Below are 20,849 nucleotides of genomic sequence, written 5' to 3' on the forward strand. Positions count from 1 at the left end.
TTTAATAATTTTTGTCTATTAAACAAAGTTTGTTTACATTGTGCCATCAGAAAACAAAGGTTTCACGATCTCACTCACTCCAAAAATTCCATATTTCGGAATATTTGGATATGGGATACTCAACCTGTATATGTTACTTGTTCCTGCACAGCTCAGTAGCAAAATCCCTGAACACCCACTTTTCAAACTCTGCAAAGCAGTGGACTGGACATGTGCTTGTAAGTAATCCAGTTAAGATATACTGGCGATTGCTCCAGTGCTGGTGGTGCCAGATTATGATGACTTCCATTTGTCCAGTTGGAACTCTGGCACTTTGCGACCCCTAACATTACGTGTTTTGTCTTGCATACCATAGAGATGTGTAAGAAACTATAGCCTGGGTTATCATAATTCTTGGTTATGCACAGCAGAACACCGAGGTGGCACGGTATACCCATATGCATTGGTGGCACAGTGTGAACTGTGTCGCGCTGTCCCTATCTTACCCTAACCAGTGGCGTTTTCTGTCTTCCTCCTGGCCTGCCGGGTCTGTGCGCTCTGAAGAGTGGCATGTGCAAGCTGCGGCGCTCAGCGATGGCGTCACCCGCTGCACGGAGTGGAGGGGGAGAGCTCTGATGGTTTAGGTAACAGTCTCTTTACAGTGCATTCACAATTCCTAAGCGTTTCACGCCACTGCAGGCAATTTGTCAAGGATGGGGGTATCTTGCCTTAATAGTTACATAGTGCTAAAAACCTTTATTAGTGGCCGGAAATTAGGTGACGGAAATTGGTAAAAATATGGTGAGCACATGTTTTGCATCAAGTGGTCTGAAATGGTATAAAAAAATTGTGTTTTATGAAATAATCATAATATAGACACCATAATGTCGACAAGTTTATTATGTAGCTAACCAAAATGTTGACATGGATTATGTTGACAATTAATATGTAGATAATCGAAATGTCAGCAGTTTCATAATATAGACAATATATTGACATGGTGAAAGTATAAAATAAAGACATCTAGGTAGAATATATGGGTCCGGATGTTATGACGCCTGAGTTCGGCGGCTGTGCGGGATGCCTGACGAACATAGATGTTTATTTTAAAGGAGCAATCGCTTTCAAGGGAAAACCATGCTTTGTAAATGATTCCCCCTTTTAAAAAAAAGTCCGAGTTCAGCCGGCATCCCGCATGGCTGCCAAACTTGGGCGTCATTACATCGGACCCTTGGACATTTGGTTCTTGCTGACACTTTCTAACATCAATACTAACTTGATATAAGCTAAGTATAAGTCTATAACTATCTATGGTCTATAACTATCTTCCGCACATTTTCACTAATAAGGCAAGTCACTGTGGGCCTGGGTCAGACCTGCATGCAATTCCAGGGGTTGGGTATGCGTTACCGCTGCTTGGGATCCCGGCAGTCAGCATACCAACCGCGGGATCCCAGTGGCGGAGGCGAGCTTAACAAGCTCCTTAGAGGTGCGGTGCGCTATGTGTAGTGTGGGAATAGTCCCTGCTAGTCGGCATGCTGACTTTTGGGATTTAGAGGGGGTCACATAACTACATCCCAATGCCAGTGTACATGTAGTGTAACAAAAATTTCTAAATAGTCCTGAAGTGCATACACACACAGGCGCTGTTGTAGCCGAGACAGATGGTATTAGTAATGTTGTGATGTATGTTACTGGGCGGTGGCTACAAATGCACCCAAAAATGGTCCATTCGGTGGGCATGTTACGGAGTGTTGCAGGCATATCAGTGCGAGCAGCTGCATTCACGAATGCACAGCCGCAGACGTAGGAGACCATAGTGCATTTTATTGACTGTGTGACTGATGATGGGGTACAAGGACGCACCAATTGGCATTACAGCATGCACGGAAGCTAAGAGTCAGTGTTTCCGTTTGTCGTGCCATTCGCATAAAGTCGCAGGCAAGTGACCGCCAATAAATGCTACTGCGTGTTTTTGCTTGTGGTTCCTAATCAGGTCTCTACATGCTTTGCTTGTCATTTATATATCACAAGTAAGACGGGACACAGCGCTACCATGATGGGGTTTAGTGCAATTCATTTATGGTGCGGCATACAATGGGCGTGCAGTTAGTCACCGTAATCCAAAAGTGGGTGTGAGGTATGCAAGGTTTTTTTTCCCCTCTCTAAACCTTTCTCCCAATTGAATTTCCTCCTTTGTCATCTTGATTGTAAACATTTAATATATATGTGTTTGCTAATGAAGTACTTTATAGGAAGAGTCAGTGTTCACATTGTCACATTGATGTTTTTACTTTTGTGCTCTAGATCTGCAAAAGAGGCAGAAGACAAAATAAAGAAGGCTGTAGAAAAGGGTGAGGTCTTACCAACAGAATCCAGGTTTGACTCCAATTGTATTACTCCTGGTAAGAGAATCCTTTATACTGCTGTATACCTAAACTGGTTCAGTGATTGATGTGATTGGTTCTGTTGCTATAGAAGCCTTGCTGTAATCACACAAGGCACTGTGTGCATGCTAACAGGGGTTTCTCAGGCTTCTAACTTATGCCTGTAAATTTTTTTTTTTTTAAACTGTTTTTATTTTCTTATTTTCATAATGTAAAGAGTTACATACAGTGGTGAGTCATAATGAAAAATTATAGGAAGGGCAAAAATACATACATACATACATACATCCCCGCATTATCAGAACTGCGGGTATCACAGTGCCTTGCAACTCGTGCCACCTAATTCCGCATATCCTGTACTCATACACTGTAAGCTATTATCAACCACTTATAAACATCATAAAATAATAAGGGGAAAAACAAGAAGGGAGAGGGGAGGGGGGGAGACAAGACAAGACAATTCACTCCGTAGTCGCGTGGAGTACATACAGTACAAACAACCTATGAACTCATCAACCTCAAAACAGCAAGGTGTATACTTATATCAATTATCATCCACACGTTTATTAAGAATCCAGGAGGTATTTTCAAAGAGCCTTTCAATATGGCCCTGTGTAGCAATGTCTAGGCTGTCAATGTAAAGCTCCCATTTCGAATAAAAGCGAGCAACACCCCTCTCAATGTCTGGCAAGGTGGCTTGGCGCTCGAAATAGAGAACCCGTAAAAGCACATTTTTTAATTCCCCTAAAGAGGGAGACGACTTTTTCGTCCAATGATTCAAAATAACTTTGTTAGCCACCGTGAGAATGGGTGTGACTCGCTTCCTATCTGGGCCAAGAGGCCAGCCCTCAAAACAGTTGCATAAACAGGCTATGGGGTCTCTGGCAACCCCCAATGAGAGAGTTCGATTAATGAACACAATAACTTTGTTCCAAAACGTAGCAATTTTCCTACATGTCCAAAAGCAGTGAAAGAAGGAGGCCCTTGACACGTGGCATTTTAAGCATTCACTAGTCCCATCCGGGATCATATGTGGTCTTTGGGCTGGGGCTATATAAGCCCTGTGTAATAACTTAAAATACTCTTCCTGAAGCTGAGCTGAGTGTAAATATTTAAATGTATACTGACAGGATTTCAGTAGGATTGATTGCGCCGGAAAATCTGGTATATCCCCCTCCCAATTAGAAACCGTACGATTCCATAGCTTTTCCGCCTGCACCGCCCGTAAATGATCATAATAATATGATAGACAATAAGTAGAGGCATTCGTGAGAGTGAGGAGAGTGGCTATCGGATCCTTTATGTCTGGCGAGGACATAGGGGCAGCCATAGTAGTGACAAAATGTTGGGCTTGCAGGTACATATAAAAATTTGAATTTGCTATGCCATATCTGGACTTCAATTCCTCAAAGGACAGCATATGCCGTCCACCAGGGTCAAATACGTCTCTAATAGACGAAATTCCCCGCTCCCGCCACTGCTTAAAGTTAGCATTTTCCAGCCCAGGGCTGAAGCAAGGGTTCCCCCAGAAAGTTGTGTAACGGGAGGAGGTCGGGTGTCTATGTAATTTAGAATTGGAATAGTGCCAGGCTCCATGAGTATCAGAAAGGATAATATTTGTCTTAAGTGATGCCGGCAGTTTGTTCTTTAGGGTGTGAAGGAGGGCGCTGGGGGAGAAGGGGGTAAACAGTTCCTCCTCCAATGTGTAATTGGTAAAACAGGAATGCTGCCATAACCAGTCTGTGACATAACGGAACATCACTGCTCTGCTAAATGCTTCCAAGTCTGGAATCCCCAGCCCTCCCTCCGCCCGTGGCAACTGAAGTTTAGCATAAGAAATCCTAGGTTTCCTCCCTCCCCATAAAAATTTAGAGAACATGGAATTTACAGACTTAATCTTTTTTTGTAAGGCGTAATGGCAGCATCTGCAAAATATGAGAGTTTCGGGAACACCACGCTTTCAAGGACCGTGGCCCTACCCAGCAAGGACAAAGGCAAATGAACCCACCCGTCTAGGAGGACACGGATACGGACAGCCGTCAGGACCGGTGCAACATTAACTGCATATAACCGTTCCAGTGACGTGGGGATCATTATCCCCAAATACTTAAAAGCCCTCTGGGTCCTAGGGAACTGGGATAAAACCGGATGCTTATTGAAAGAAGACACATCTCCCGATAGAGGCATTAGTTCCGATTTGGAAAGATTAACCTTGTAACCCGCAAAGGATCCAAAGCTGTCAATGATGGAAACTATAGGTCCTATTGATCTGCTGGGGTCAGCGATAAATAGCAACATATCATCAGCAAACAGTGCTATCTTAACCTCCAGCCTGCCCACAAAAATGCCTCTAAAGGAAGACGCGTCACGGAGGGCTATCGCCAGTGGCTCCAGGGCCAGAGCGAATAGCAGTGGGGATAGGAGGCAGCCCTGGCGGGTGCCTCTCTGAATGTAAAAGGGGGAAGAAATATAGCCATTTTCTAATACCTGCGTGGCAGGATCTTTGTATAAGCGGACCAACACATCCACAAAGGCAGACGGGGCCCCAAACCTATGTAGGGTATCAAATAAATGGTCACCATATCAAATGCCTTTTCGGCGTCAAGTGATAGGATAACATAGGTGCCCGTATCTGAGGACAACCGCCTGACGGCCCCAAATGAATCCCGACTGATCTGGGTGGACAATAGCGGGCAATACAAGTTTCAACCTGTCAGCTAATATCTTGGTAAACAACTTATAGTCCGTATTAAGCAGGGAAATAGGCCTATAAGATTCCGGGAGTTCCGGATCCCTACCCGGCTTCGGCAACACTGCCTGTAATGATAATGTCGATATTATCTTAAAACGTAAAGCTATACCTCTAGATACACTTTTACCGTGGAGCCGCTATGGCCGCTAGACTGAATACACGCGCTACGCACTTTGTACGCTATTTGCGTACAGAGTCCCGTGCGTGGTACGTACTTGGCGTACACACGCTGCGATTGATAACCTTTAAACCTTTTTAGTAATACAATGTAATAATATGGTTACACTTTAAACCTTTATGCAGCAAAGCACTGCAATGATGTTATACCTTAAACCTTAAGTAGCGCTGACGGTATAAAGTACCCGCAGTGCGTACACCTTATCAATACTTATAAACCTTATACAGTTAAATACGCTTTAAACCCTAGCAGGGAAATGAGGATACAACACCGATATGTAGTTGAACCACAGGGTTCTAAGGCCACAGTGGATTATTTCAAAAGGTAAAACAGTACAAATTATACACTACAGGCTAACAAGATAAATCTACAACAGAATAATGGCTACAGTCAATGTACATACGTGAGAATGTTCGCTTGCGCAACCCGGCCGGTCCTCCGCTTGTCAGGTAGAAAGCGTTCAGAGTCTTCTGACCGGCCAGGCAACAACAGGCTTTTTATACACAACTTCCATAAACAATACAATGGTCACTGTAATCCCTTTGTCTATTGGACACTGAGATCCATCTTTACATTACAGGAGAGGTCATAGGTTGATTTGAAAAGGTGGGCAATGTCTTTCTCAACTGCTCTTGTGGGTGGTATCCTCTGGATTCCCGCCGCATACATAATATACAGTTAATATATACATTCTACTTTTGCACATAACTATACGCAGGAACATGCGATCTTTCTCTAACCAACACCGGAATGTTACCCTTAAAATACCCTACAGCTGGATACTAGACATCACCTTATAACCTTTGTCTGTTTCTTCCTATCATGCAAAGGCGAATCCCTTAGTCCTGGAATCATTTAAACTGTTGATACTTGCTGATGTGGTGTAGGGGAGCTATGTGTACAAAATGCACTATTTGGGTTAAATATGTAATGTTCTGATAACCCTCTACGCGCTCACAAACTCCGCCGTAAATACCCATACCACGCGCATGATCGCAGGAGCAATCCTACGCAAATTGCGGATATGTGCACGCACGGCGGAATAAGTGCACGCGCAGCGGGCATGTGTATGGGGTTAGTACATGGTGTATGCATTACAATATTTTTCGACTTTGACAGTAAATATTTACATTTAGCAGTGTTTACACTTTATCTCCTGCATTGGAGGCTGTATCTGTGTTCCATGGTAATTGAGTTCCTCAAGCCAGAGAGGGGCTGGCACATGCCATTTGGTTACTGGCTGGGAATTGGCACTTCATCTACAGTTGTCAGCTGCGTCTCTCAGTGGTGGTCTGCTGGTTGGAGTCTCTGGAACTGGTGTTCTGCCTGTTCTGTATACATGAACAGTTGGTATTCTTCTGCCTTTTGTATCAAGTGTACTGTGCACCTCTAAGCTAGATACTCACTTGTCCAATCCTTGGCTGATCAGACTGTTTATACATTACAATCCTACTGCAGACGTACACGCAGATTCTACATCCAATCCATGCTACACACTTATCCAATTTTTCAGCAGACCACCAATCTGCATCTGCTGGATCAGTCTGATGAAAAGATACATTCAGCTGTGGTGTAAGGGGGGATTAATGAATAAGGATTTTAATTATAATGGTGAAGGGGGGTTGGGGTGAGATTGAATAACATAATTGTGAATGAGGCAGTATTTTAATGATTGGGGTCCCCCTCCAAAGGCATAGCCAGACCCGGGCTCCTTGCGCCGTCCCTGGTCCCAAAAAATACAGGGCACAAAACAAGCAGTGGTACCCCATATTTTCAGAACCAGCACAAGGCACCATCAAAAAGGGGAAATGCCACAGCCATGGGACATGCTTCACAGGGTCCTATGGCCAAACCTTCCCCCCCCTGCCCCCGTCCGAACTGGTCGTCCAAATCCGGGGATCTCTTCCTTCCCTGCTGGCATCGGCAAGTGTGTATGCTGACATCCTACGGGTCCCCGCCGCCATCAATATCGGCGGGGACTCGTGTGTGTATGGGCCTTCAGACAGCTAGATGAACGTGACTGAGAATGTATTTATTGCAGTTCATTCATAAGAGGGACTTTATATCACCCGTCCCTTATTTACCTTCTAGGTCAAAGCTCAATTTTTCCTATTAGGGAGAGTGATCAAATAGCTAGGTTCAGATTTAACTTGGCAGTTAATGTGACGTATAGTTCCTGGAATATATGTCCAGATTATTCCTATATGGTTTGAGATGATCCTTTGATAAAGAAAGGTGTCTCTACAGGTGCTGAGTATTGTACATCTAATATTGAATCCGAAGGTTTACACTCTGTTGTGTCTTTCTGCAATTTTATTCCATTAATCATGCACAGAAAATTGTGGCTATGCCGACAATTATGTTGCACCTTCACAGATATATTCCTATGTAAATGATGACTTAGTATATCTTATGTATCAAATGAAAACATGTAGGAAAACAGGTGTTACGAGCTTCCACTGTCTGCCAATAATGTTTAAACAATGTTGCATATTAATTCCAAGATGTTGGATATGATAATGAGATTATCTCAGTTTATTATACAATGACCATTACAGTGTGTTGAGCTAGTTACATTGCTTTTAAGCAAAATATTTGTCGGTCATATCATTGTCCCAGATGATAAAATGTTCCAGTCTATCTGCTTGCAGTGTTCGCAAATAAGCGCTATAGTGCGGACTTTACCCAATTCTGAGGGCCAGGGACTCACTTTTCTAAAATGTGTGGGTCCCCGGGGACGCACTCCGCTGCCGCCAATTCCTGGTTTTCAATTTACTGATTCACACTACCTCCCTGTAAAAAGAAGAGGTGGAGCCTTACAAGTGGCGCTACCCCCCCCCTAGACATGTGCAGCGGCTACACGGGGGCCGGGCAGAGAGTAAAAACGGGTCTGTGCTACACTGTGATGCAAGCGGGAGGTGAGCGCTGGTGCCAGCGTAAGTGCTGTGGGGAAAGGTGAACGGCCTAGTAGCGGGTGGCTGGACTTGCAGTGGCAGCTGTGTGTGGGGGCTGCTAATATCGCTGACACTTGATTGTGGGAAGGCGGAGAAGGGGGGCCACTGTGCTGGCTATCTTTACAGTAACCAGCAGAGACAGCCAGCACAGTGAGTGTCACTGAAGTTGATCACTCAGCACATGAATTATATGCAGCATGACTCAAATCCCAGTGGCTGTACAGAGTTTCCGAAAAGTCGACAAGATGCCAGCGTTCAGTATACTGACATTGGCATCCCAATCGCAGCAATGCTGACAAGGGTGCAGAGGGTACCCTGACCTCCCTCCCCTACTCCTAACCCTCTACTCTGCAGCCTAACCCTAACTTCCCCCCAGTAGTGCCCAAACCTAACCCCTCCATATCCACAGCCTAAACCTAACCCCCCCCCCCCCCCCCTTAGTGTGCCTAAACCCCACCCCCTCCTGCACGCTAAACCTGTGGCGGCAGTGCATACTTACCTTTGGGGTCCTGACTGTCTGGATATCATCGTTGAGATCCTGATCTCATCAGGATGCCGGCGTCTGTATTCTGGCATCTGTATTACGGCTGCCGGGATCCCGACAGCCGGGATCCTGAACGCATACCTCTGGTATGATAACAGCCCAGCAACATTGTCACCCCCCTTTCCCCCTGCAACACTTTTGTAGTGTTTAAATCCAGTCTGTGTCTCCTATCATAGCAGCACCATAGACCCCTTATTAAATAATACATTTTATATATATGTAATGTGTTTAGAATAATTTATTGTCCTGCTTTGTACTCATGTGTATAACGTGCTCTACCTGGTGCAAAGTGTATAATGTGCTCTACCTGGCGCAATGTGTATAATGTGCTCTACTTGGTTCAATGTGTAGAACGTGCTCTACTTGGCTCGGTGTGTATCGTAGGTTCTATCTGGTGCAATGTGTATAAGCGGCACTACTGTGTGGTGTAATGTGAATTGGTAGTATGATGTTGCCACGCCCCTTCCCCACAAAGCCACGCCCCTGAATTTTTGCGGCGCATCTTTGGCACACACTGTTCCTGATTTGTTATGAGTGGGGGAAGACTAATTCACTTTATGCCAAAGGGCACCAAAATGTCTAGTTACATCTCTGGTGCAGTGTCCTGTATGCTACACAGCCCAGCAGCATTGTCACCCCATCCTCCCCCTTGCAGCACTTTTGTACTGTCCAAATCAAGTCTGTGTTTTTATATTTGAATCATTAATAAGCTTAATAAGAACCTTCATTCCGATGGGGCCCAGAAAATGACCGTTAGGATCCCAATTTTTTTTGGGGGGCTCTGCGCGATCACTGCTTCCATAGACTGTCCTGTACACACATGTATCTAATGTGTATTCACTTTGGGTTACACTGTGTTTACTAAAGGGGGGTACACACGGAGCGGTTTTTAATGAACTTCTAAGCAATCTGACTAGCTTGCTTAGAAACGAAGCACACATCGCTCCTTGTGTAGGGTGTCGGCGACAGCGATGCGCGGTCCCGTGCGTCGCTATTGCCGGCTCTAGATTTGGTCAGGTCGCTCACTTCACCGCTGTGTGAAGTGAGCGGTCTGATCGCTCAGCACACATCTCTAGGTGTGTACCCCCTCTTTACGGAGTGTCACTAATACCCCCTTCACATCGCACAAATAACCCGGTATCGACACGGGTCAGTGTGCGATGTGAAAGCACTTTGCGTGAATTAGCGTGTCGTCTGACCCGGTAATTCAACCCGGTATAAAAGAAGGGTTCTACCCGGGTTGAATACCGGGTCAGGTGCAGTGTGAATGGGAGCCGCGTCAATGCGACACGGCTCCCATTCACAGCATAGGGAGAGGCGTAGTGTTCATTCTAGCACCCTGCACCTTTCAAATTCCATGCAGTTCTCCTTTCCTGCCTAAGGTGTCGCTCTCTGCTCTGGTGCTTCTCAGAACACTCTGGTCTGTATCTCAGCACTGAAATACAGACCAGAGTGTGCTAAGAAGCACCAGAGGAGAGAGCGACACCCCAGGCAGGAAAGAGGAAATGCACATGTTTTGAAAGGTGCAGGGTGCTAGAATGAACACTAAGGCGGCGCAGGAGATGAGCTCATCTCCCAGTGCCGCCTACGCCCCTGCTGCTGCTGCGTCCCCCGCTACTATGGCAACCGACCCGGTATATTGCCGGGTCGGAAAGCCAGCAAAGGAGAGCAAATGCCGGATCCCACCCGGTAAGGACACGTTTCTCTTACCGGGTGGGATCCGGCATTTGCGATCTGAAAGCGGTATTAGATACAACTTAACATTCTCTGTTTTCACAGCCAGCTTGTGTGCTGCTAACATGCAGTGCTTGCACATTATTAACCAAAAGGCAAAGGCAGTCTCTCTCATCTAGTTGCCACCTATCTATTAAAGATAAATAATCCTAAATTCCTTTATCATCTCCCTAAATTTATTATTATTATTTCGGTATTATATAATAATACCGCTATAATGAAGCACTCAGAGAAGCTTGTTAGACTCTGTGTGTTGGGGCACTCTGGCCCTTGCTGAAATCAGCCCTCACACAGTTGTAATAAACATTGTGATATGTTAGCTGCTTATGATCGAAATCCAGTTCACATAAATGAGCTAGTAAATGTCCGCAATGTTTGTGCAACAGTCAGGTGTATATAACGGGACCCTGCCCGTGTTTTTCCCATGCGCATTACGCCCATTGCTTAATTATGGAGTTGAGCAAGTTCTGCACTGGTAGTGCCCCAATATCACAGCAGAATCAACTTTAAGAGACTGTCCTGGCGCTTGCTGGACGTTCTTGGGTGTCCTGAAGCCTTCTTCACAACTATTGAACCTCTTTCCTTGAAGTTGTTAATGATCCGATAAATGATTGATTTAGGTGCAATCTTACTAGCAGCAATATCCTTGCTGTGAAGCCCTTTTTGTGCAAAGAAACAATGACTGCAGGTAACAATGGTTACTAGAGGACGAACAATGATTTCAAGCACCACCTTCCTTTCAAAGCTTCCAGTCTGCTGTTCCAATTCAATCAGCATGACAGAGTGATCTCTAGCCTTGTCCTCTCACCTGTGTTAATGAGAGAATTACTGACCTGGTGTCAGCTGGTCCTTTTTGTGGCAAGGCTGAAATGCAGTGGAAATGTTGTTTTTGGGGGTGTGGTATTGAAAGTCGACAGTAACTAGGTCGACAGGGTGTCTAGGTCGACAGGGTCTTTAGGTCGACATGTTCTAGGTCGACAGGTCAAAATGTCGACATGAGTTTTTAATGTTATTTCTCTAACGTCCTAAGTGGATGCTGGGGACTCCGTCAGGACCATGGGGAATAGCGGCTCCGCAGGAGACAGGGCACAAAAATAAAGCTTTAGGATCAGGTGGTGTGTACTGGCTCCTCCCCCTATGACCCTCCTCCAAGCCTCAGTTAGGTTTTTGTGCCCGTCCGAGCAGGGTGCAATCTAGGTGGCTCTCTTAAAGAGCTGCTTAGAAAAAGTTTTTTAGGTTTTTTATTTTCAGTGAGTCCTGCTGGCAACAGGCTCACTGCATCGAGGGACTTAGGGGAGAGAATTTCAACTCACCTGCGTGCAGGATGGATTGGATTCTTAGGCTACTGGACACCATTAGCTCCAGAGGGAGTCGGAACACAGGTCTCACCCTGGGGTTCGTCCCGGAGCCGCGCCGCCGACCCCCCTTACAGATGCTGAAGATTGAAGGTCCGGAAACAGGCGGCAGAAGGCTCTTCAGTCTTCATGAAGGTAGCGCACAGCACTGCAGCTGTGCGCCATTGTTGTCACACACTTCACACCAAGCGGTCACGGAGGGTGCAGGGCGCTGCTGGGGGCGCCCTGGGCAGCAATATTTTATTACCTTAAGGCAAAAGAATACATCACATATAGCCATTAAGGCTATATGTATGTATTTAACCCATGCCAGTTATCTAAATCCACAGGAGGAAAGCCCGCCGAAATAGGGGGCGGGGCTTATTCTCCTCAGCACACAGCGCCATTTTCCTGCTCAGCTCCGCTGTGAGGAAGGCTCCCAGGACTCTCCCCTGCACTGCACTACAGAAACAGGGTAAAACAGAGAGGGGGGGCATTTTTTGGCGATATACTGGGTATATTTAAGCTGCTATAAGGAACAACACTTATATAAGGTTGTTCCCATATATATTATATCGCTTGGGTGTGTGCTGGCAAACTCTCCCTCTGTCTCCCCAAAGGGCTAGTGGGGTCCTGTCTTCGATAAGAGCATTCCCTGTGTGTCTGCTGTGTGTCGGTACGTGTGTGTCGACATGTATGAAGACGATGTTGGCGTGGAGGCAGAGCAATTGCCGATAATGGTGATGTCACCCCCCAGGGAGTCGACACCGGAATGGATGGCTTTGTTTATGGAATTACGTGATAATGTCAGCACATTACAAAAATCAGTTGACGACATGAGACGGCCGGCAAACCAGTTAGTACCTGCCCAGGCGTCTCAGACACCGTCAGGGGCTGTAAAGCGCCCTTTACCTCAGTCGGTCGAGACAGACCCAGACACAGACACTGAATCTAGTGTCGACGGTGATGAAACAAACGTATTTTCAAGTAGGGCCACACGTTATATGATCACGGCAATGAAGGAGGCTTTGCATATCTCTGATGCTGCAAGTACCACAAAAAGGGGTATTATGTGGGGGGTGAAAAAACTACCTGTAGTTTTTCCTGAATCAGAGGAATTAAATGATGTATGTGATGAAGCGTGGTTTAACCCATATAGAAAAATGCTAATTTCAAAAAAGTTATTAGCATTATACCCTTTCCCGCCAGAGGTTAGGGCGCTCTGGGAAACACCCCCTAGGGTGGATAAGGCGCTCACACGCTTATCAAAACAAGTGGCGTTACCGTCTCCGGATACGGCCGCCCTCAAGGATCCAGCAGATAGAAGACTGGAAACTACCCTAAAAAGTATATACACACATACTGGTGTTATACTGCGACCGGCCATCGCCTCAGCCTGGATGTGCAGTGCTGGGGTCGTCTGGTTGGATTCCCTGACTGAAAATATTGATACCCTGGATAGGGACAGTATTTTATTGACTATAGAGCAATTAAAGGATGCTTTCCTTTATATGCGAGATGCGCAGAGAGATATTTGCACTCTGGCATCGAGAGTAAATGCGATGTCCATATCTGCCAGAAGGAGTTTATGGACGCGACAGTGGTCAGGTGATGCGGATTCCAAACGACATATGGAAGTATTGCTGTATAAAGGGGAGGAATTATTTGGCGTCGGTCTATCGGATCTGGTGGCCACGGCAACTGCCGGAAAATCCACCTTTTTACCTCAGACCCCCTCCCAACAGAAAAAGACACCGTCTTTTCAGCTGCAGTCCTTTCGGTCCTATAAGAACAAGCGGACAAAAGGACAGTCATATCTGCCTAGGGGCAGAGGAAGGGGTAAGAGAGGGCAGCAAGCAGCCCCTGCCCAGGAACAGAAGCCCTCCCAGGGTTCTGCAAAGCCCTCAGCATGACGCTGGGGCCTTACAAGCGGACTCAGGAACGGTGGGGGGTCGACTCAAGAATTTCAGCGCACAGTGGGCTTGCTCACAGGTGGACCCCTGGATTCTGCAGGTAGTATCTCAGGGTTACAGGTTGGAATTCGAGAAGTCTCCCCCTCGCCGGTTCCTAAAGTCTGCTTTGCCAACGTCTCCCTCAGACAGGGCGACGGTATTGGAAGCCATTCACAAGCTGTTTGCTCAGCAGGTGATAGTCAAGGTACCCCTCCTACAACAGGGAAAGGGGTATTACTCCACGCTATTTGTGGTACCGAAGCCGGACGGCTCGGTAAGACCTATTCTAAATCTGAAATCTTTGAACCTGTACATACAAAAATTCAAGTTCAAGATGGAGTCACTCAGAGCAGTGATAGCGAATCTGGAAGAAGGGGACTTTATGGTGTCCCTGGACATAAAGGATGCTTACCTGCATGTCCCAATTTGCCCTTCACATCAAGGGTACCTCAGGTTCGTGGTGCAAAACTGTCATCAGTTTCAGACGCTGCCGTTTGGATTGTCCACGGCACCTCGGGTCTTTACCAAGGTAATGGCCGAAATGATGATTCTTCTGCGAAGAAGAGGCGTATTAATTATCCCTTACTTGGACGATCTCCTGATAAGGGCAAGGTCCAGAGACCAGCTGGAGGACGGAGTAGCACTAACCCAAGTAGTGCTGCAACAACACGGGTGGATTCTGAATTTTCCAAAATCTCAGTTGACCCCGACAACACGTCTGCTGTTCCTGGGAATGATTCTGGACACGGTTCAGAAAAGGGTGTTTCTTCCGGAGGAGAAAGCCAGGGAGTTATCCGAACTTGTCAGGAACCTCCTAAAACCAGGGACAGTGTCTGTACATCAATGCACAAGAGTCCTGGGAAAGATGGTGGCTTCTTACGAAGCGATTCCATTCGGCAGATTCCACGCACAAACTTTTCAGTGGGATCTGCTGGACAAATGGTCCGGATCGCATCTGCAGATGCATCAGCGGATAACCTTATCGCCACGGACAAGGGTGTCTCTTCTGTGGTGGTTGCAGAGTGCTCATCTGTTAGAGGGCCGCAGATTCGGCATACAGGACTGGGTCCTGGTGACCACGGATGCCAGTCTGAGAGGCTGGGGAGCGGTCACACAAGGAAGAAACTTCCAGGGAGTATGGTCAAGCCTGGAGATGTCTCTTCACATAAATATACTGGAGCTAAGAGCGATTTACAATGCTCTAAGTCTGGCAAAACCCCTGCTTCAGGGTCAGCCGGTGTTGATCCAGTCGGACAACATCACGGCAGTCGCCCACGTAAACAGACAGGGCGGCACAAGAAGCAGGACAGCAATGGCAGAAGCTGCAAGGATTCTTCGCTGGGCGGAAGATCATGTGATAGCACTGTCAGCAGTATTCATTCCGGGAGTGGACAACTGGGAAGCAGACTTCCTCAGCAGACACGATCTACACCCGGGAGAGTGGGGACTTCATCCAGAAGTCTTCCACATGATTGTGAACCGTTGGGAAAAACCAATGGTGGATATGATGGCGTCCCGCCTCAACAAAAAACTGGACAGGTATTGCGCCAGGTCAAGAGATCCTCAGGCAATAGCTGTGGACGCTCTGGTAACACCGTGGGTGTTCCAGTCAGTGTATGTGTTCCCTCCTCTGCCTCTCATACCAAAAGTACTGAGAATTATACGGCAGAAGGGAGTAAGAACGATACTAGTGGCTCCGGATTGGCCAAGAAGAACTTGGTACCCGGAACTTCAAGAGATGCTCACGGAGGATCCGTGGCCTCTACCTCTAAGACGGGACCTGCTTCAGCAGGGACCGTGTCTATTCCAAGACTTACCGCGGCTGCGTTTGACGGCATGGCGGTTGAACGCCGAATTCTAAAGGAAAAAGGCATTCCGGAAGAGGTCATTCCTACACTGGTAAAAGCCAGGAAGGAGGTGACTGCACAACATTATCACCGCATTTGGAGAAAATATGTTGCGTGGTGTGAGGCCAGGAAGGCCCCCACGGAGGAATTTCAACTGGGTCGATTCCTACATTTCCTGCAAACAGGATTATCTATGGGCCTCAAATTGGGGTCCATTAAGGTTCAAATTTCGGCCCTGTCGATTTTCTTCCAGAAAGAATTGGCTTCAGTTCCTGAAGTCCAGACTTTTGTAAAAGGAGTACTACATATACAGCCCCCGGTTGTGCCCCCAGTGGCACCGTGGGATCTTAATGTAGTCTTGGATTTTCTCATATCCCATTGGTTTGAGCCGCTCAAATCGGTGGAGCTGAAGTATCTCACATGGAAAGTAACCATGCTACTGGCCCTGGCTTCAGCCAGGAGAGTATCAGAATTGGCGGCTTTATCATATAAGAGCCCATATCTGATTTTCCATACGGACGGGGCAGAACTGCGGACGCGTCCTCATTTTCTGCCTAAGGTGGTGTCAGCGTTTCACCTGAACCAGCCTATTGTGGTGCCTGCGGCTACTAACGAGTTGGAGGATTCCAAGTTGTTGGACGTGGTCCGGGCATTGAAAATATATATTTCAAGAACGGCGGGAGTCAGAAAGTCTGACTCACTGCTTATATTGTATGCACCCAACAAGATGGGTGCTCCTGCTTCTAAGCAGACGATTGCTCGTTGGATTTGTAGCACAATTCAACTTGCACATTCTGTGGCAGGCTTGCCACAACCTAAATCTGTCAAGGCCCATTCCACAAGGAAAGTGGGCTCATCCTGGGCGGCTGCCCGGGGAGTCTCGGCATTACAACTCTGCCGAGCTGCTACTTGGTCAGGGGCAAATACGTTTGCAAAATTCTACAAATTTGATACCCTGGCTGAGGAGGACCTTGAGTTCTCTCATTCGGTGCTGCAGAGTCATCCGCACTCTCCCGCCCGTTTGGGAGCTTTGGTATAATCCCCATGGTCCTGACGGAGTCCCCAGCATCCACTTAGGACGTTAGAGAAAATAAGAATTTACTTACCGATAATTCTATTTCTCGTAGTCCGTAGTGGATGCTGGGCGCCCATCCCAAGTGCGGATTGTCTGCAATACTTGTACATAGTTTTTGTTACAAAAAAATCGGGTTGTTATTTGTTGTGAGCCGTCTGTTCAGAGGCTCCTACGTTTGTCATACTGTTAACTGGGTTCAGATCACAAGTTATACGGTGTGATTGGTGTGGCTGGTATGAGTCTTACCCGGGGTTCAATATCCTTCCTTATTGTGTACGCTCGTCCGGGCACAGTATCCTAACTGAGGCTTGGAGGAGGGTCATAGGGGGAGGAGCCAGTACACACCACCTGATCCTAAAGCTTTATTTTTGTGCCCTGTCTCCTGCGGAGCCGCTATTCCCCATGGTCCTGACGGAGTCCCCAGCATCCACTACGGACTACGAGAAATAGAATTATCGGTAAGTAAATTCTTATTTTTGGTGTCGTTTTCTTCGTAGAGTGACCGGGAACCCCAATTAGTGCACCGCGTCCCCTCGCAAGGCTCGCTTCGCTCGCCATGCTTCGGGCATGATGCCTTCGCTCCGCTACCGCTTCACTCGGCACAGATTACCATTCCAATCGTAGTCCACGTGGATCGTTAAGTATGAAAAGGTTCAAAAAAAGAAAAAACTTGTGAAAACTCATGTCGACCTTTTGACCTGTCGACCTAGAACATGTCGACCTAAAGACCCTGTCGACCTAGACACCCTGTCGACCTAGTTACTGTCTACTTTCAATCCGGATCCCTGTTTTTGGGATTAAGTTCATTGTCTTGGTGAAGAGGGACTTTCTAATTAATTACAATTCATCGAATCACTCTTCATGACAAACTGGAGTATGTGCAAATTGTCATCATTAAAACCGAGGCAGCAAACTTTGTGAAAATTTATATTTGTGTCATTCTCAAAACTTTTGGCCATAGCTGTATATCCTACTTTTTAATTTACATTGTACATTTTGATGAATACAAGTTGTTTCATCATGGTAATGACGGAGAATGTTTATTTATGTACTTTCATTTAAGGAACGGAATTCATGGTTCGCTTGCACGAGCATCTGAAGTATTTTGTGAATCTAAAGATTTCCACAGAGAAGTCCTGGCAGGGAGTAACGGTCTACTTATCTGGTCACGAGGTCAGTAGGTGCTTCCCGTGTTCATTAAGCTTTTTCTTTGCATCACACTGTAAAACCATCTTTGGAACCTAATTTCTTTTTCTTTTTTTTTTTTTTTAACCTATATCCAGACCCCAGGAGAAGGAGAACATAAAATAATGGAGTTTATACGATCTGAGAAAACAAAACCAGATCATGATCCAAATACAAGGCACTGCCTTTACGGATTAGATGCTGACTTGGTATGTCCTGATCACTTGTTTGTGTTTGTTTGATATTTGTCATAGTAGATACCAGGGTGTGCTGATTTAAATCAACTTTACTTAAATCACATTAATTTTTTATTTTATTTTTCCCCGTTTTAAATCACATTATTTTTTTTCCAGTGTTGTACATGTGTGGACAGAATTAGAGGATAGTTTGAAAGAATTAAATTTGTACAAACAAAGCATGAAGAAATTTTTGGACCTGCACAATTTCTTGCTTACTTAATGGACTCACGTTACTGTGGTAGTTGTTGTTTAACTGCAGAAGAAAAGTTAGAAGCGCTTAAGTTTGCCAAGAAAAATATACACATTCAGATTCTACATTCTACCAACACTACTCAAGTTCCAAGCAAAAACAACCCCTGTTTAATGACCTGTTGTTTGACTGTGATGTTGTGTCAACAGTGGCACCACTAGATTGGTGGAAAATGCACACTGGTTCAGAAACTGTAGCTGGCAATGAAAATATCATGGAAGCAGTAGAGCAATTGCTAACAGCTGCAGCATCATCCGCTTCAATAGAAAGGAATATTTTCCACATGTGGGCCCTTATTCAGGTTTGTTAGCATACCAAAAAAGTTAGCAATTGGGCAAACTCATGTGCACTGCAGGTGGGGCAGATGTAGCATGTGCAGAGAGAGTTAGATTTGGATGGGGTGTGTTAAAACTGAAATCTAAATTGCTTTGTAGAAATGAATCAGCCAGTATTTACCATGCACAATATAACCCACCCAAATTTAACTCGCTGCACCTGCAGTGCAACATGGTTTTGCCCAATTGCTAACTTTTTTTGTTCTGCTAACAAACCTGAATAACTACCTTGGTTTGGTGCAGTCAAAACTGAGAAACTGCTGGGGTACTGATCACTGCAAAACTTGTATTTCTTTTTAATGCGTTAAAAAAACCTAATGTGTAGGTTTCTTCAGATGTACAAATCGGGCAAGGCAATTAGCAACTATTGTAACTTTTAACATCATTGCTGTTTCTTTCCTTTTGCAGTTTGTGTGATTTGTGTGTAGTTTGCTGTGCCATGCCATGATTTATGGTGACACCGTCAAGTCATTTAAATTAAATATATTGAAGTTACAGTATTTCTCTATCGTCCTAGTGGATGCTGGGGTTCCTGAAAGGACCATGGGGAATAGCGGCTCCGCAGGAGACAGGGCACAAAAAGTAAAGCTTTACGATCAGGTGGTGTGTACTGGCTCCTCCCCCTATGACCCTCCTCCAAGCCTCAGTTAGATTTTTGTGCCCGGCCGAGAAGGGTGCAATCTAAAGAGCTGCTTAGAAAAGTTTAGCTTAGGTTTTTTATTTTACAGTGAGTCCTGCTGGCAACAGGATCACTGCAACGAGGGACTTAGGGGAGAAGAAGTGAACTCACCTGCGTGCAGGATGGATTGGCTTCTTTGGCTACTGGACATTAGCTCCAGAGGGACGATCACAGGTACAGCCTGGATGGTCACCGGAGCCTCGCCGCCGGCCCCCTTGCAGAGGCTGAAACGAGAAGAAGGTCCAGAATCGGCGGCAGAAGACTCCTCAGTCTTCTTAAGGTAGCGCACAGCACTGCAGCTGTGCGCCATTTCCTCTCAGCACACTTCACACGGCAGTCACTGAGGGTGCAGGGCGCTGGGAGGGGGGCGCCCTGGGAGGCAATGTAAACCTATTTTTTGGCAAAAAATACCTCACATATAGCCTCCGGGGGCTATATGGAGATATTTAACCCCTGCCAGAATCCGTTAAAGAGCGGGAGACGAGCCCGCCGAAAAAGGGGCGGGGCCTATCTCCTCAGCACACAGCGCCATTTTCCTCACACAGCTCCGCTGGTCAGGAAGGCTCCCAGGCTCTCCCCTGCACTGCACTACAGAAACAGGGTAAAACAAGAGAGGGGGGGCAAAATTGTGGCAAAAATATATATATTAAAGCAGCTATACAGGGAGCACTTATTATAAGGCTATCCCTGTCATATATAGCGCTTTTGGTGTGTGCTGGCAAACTCTCCCTCTGTCTCCCCAAAGGGCTAGTGGGGTCCTGTCTTCTTTAAGAGCATTCCCTGTGTGTCTGCTGTGTGTCGGTACGTGTGTGTCGACATGTATGAGGACGATATTGGTGTGGAGGCGGAGCAATTGCCAAATATGGGGATGTCACCCCCTAGGGAGTCGACACCAGAATGGATGGCTTTATTTATGGAATTACGGGATAGTGTCAACACGCTAAAGCAGTCGTTTGACGACATGAGACGGCCGGACAATCAATTAGCACCTGTCCAGGCGCCTCAAACACCGTCAGGGGCTGTAAAACGCCCGTTACCTCAGTCGGTCGACACGGACCCAGACACAGGCACTGATTCCAGTGGCGACGGTGACGAATCAACCGTATTTTCCAGTAGGGCCACACGTTATATGATTTTGGCAATGAAGGAGGCGTTACATATTGCTGATACTACAGGTACCACAAAACAGGGTATTATGTGGGGTGTGAAAAAACTACCTATAGTTTTTCCTGAATCAGATGAATTAAATGAGGTGTGTGATGAAGCGTGGGTTGCCCCCGATAAAAAACTGCTAATTTCAAAGAAGTTATTGGCTTTATACCCTTTCCCGCCAGAGGTTAGGGCGTGCTGGGAAACACCTCCTAGGGTGGACAAGGCGCTCACACGCTTATCAAAACAAGTGGCGTTACCCTCTCCTGAGACGGC

The 20,849-nt window shown here is 46.3% G+C and overlaps 1 protein-coding gene across 6 annotated transcripts in view; it reads left to right on the forward strand.

Moving 5' to 3' along the window:
* Positions 1 to 20,849, forward strand: part of XRN1 (5'-3' exoribonuclease 1) — a 425,124-nt gene that overhangs the window by 55,716 nt on the left and 348,559 nt on the right. For all 6 annotated transcript variants that reach the window (XM_063916003.1, XM_063916004.1, XM_063915999.1 and 3 more), the window contains exons 3-5: positions 2,287 to 2,384; positions 17,800 to 17,909; positions 18,020 to 18,130. In XM_063916003.1, coding sequence (XP_063772073.1) covers positions 2,287 to 2,384; positions 17,800 to 17,909; positions 18,020 to 18,130 — 319 coding nt within the window. The remainder of the gene's footprint in view (positions 1 to 2,286; positions 2,385 to 17,799; positions 17,910 to 18,019; positions 18,131 to 20,849) is intronic.

This window comes from Pseudophryne corroboree, chromosome 4, assembly GCF_028390025.1.
Source record: "Pseudophryne corroboree isolate aPseCor3 chromosome 4, aPseCor3.hap2, whole genome shotgun sequence".
Lineage (NCBI taxonomy): Eukaryota > Metazoa > Chordata > Amphibia > Anura > Myobatrachidae > Pseudophryne > Pseudophryne corroboree.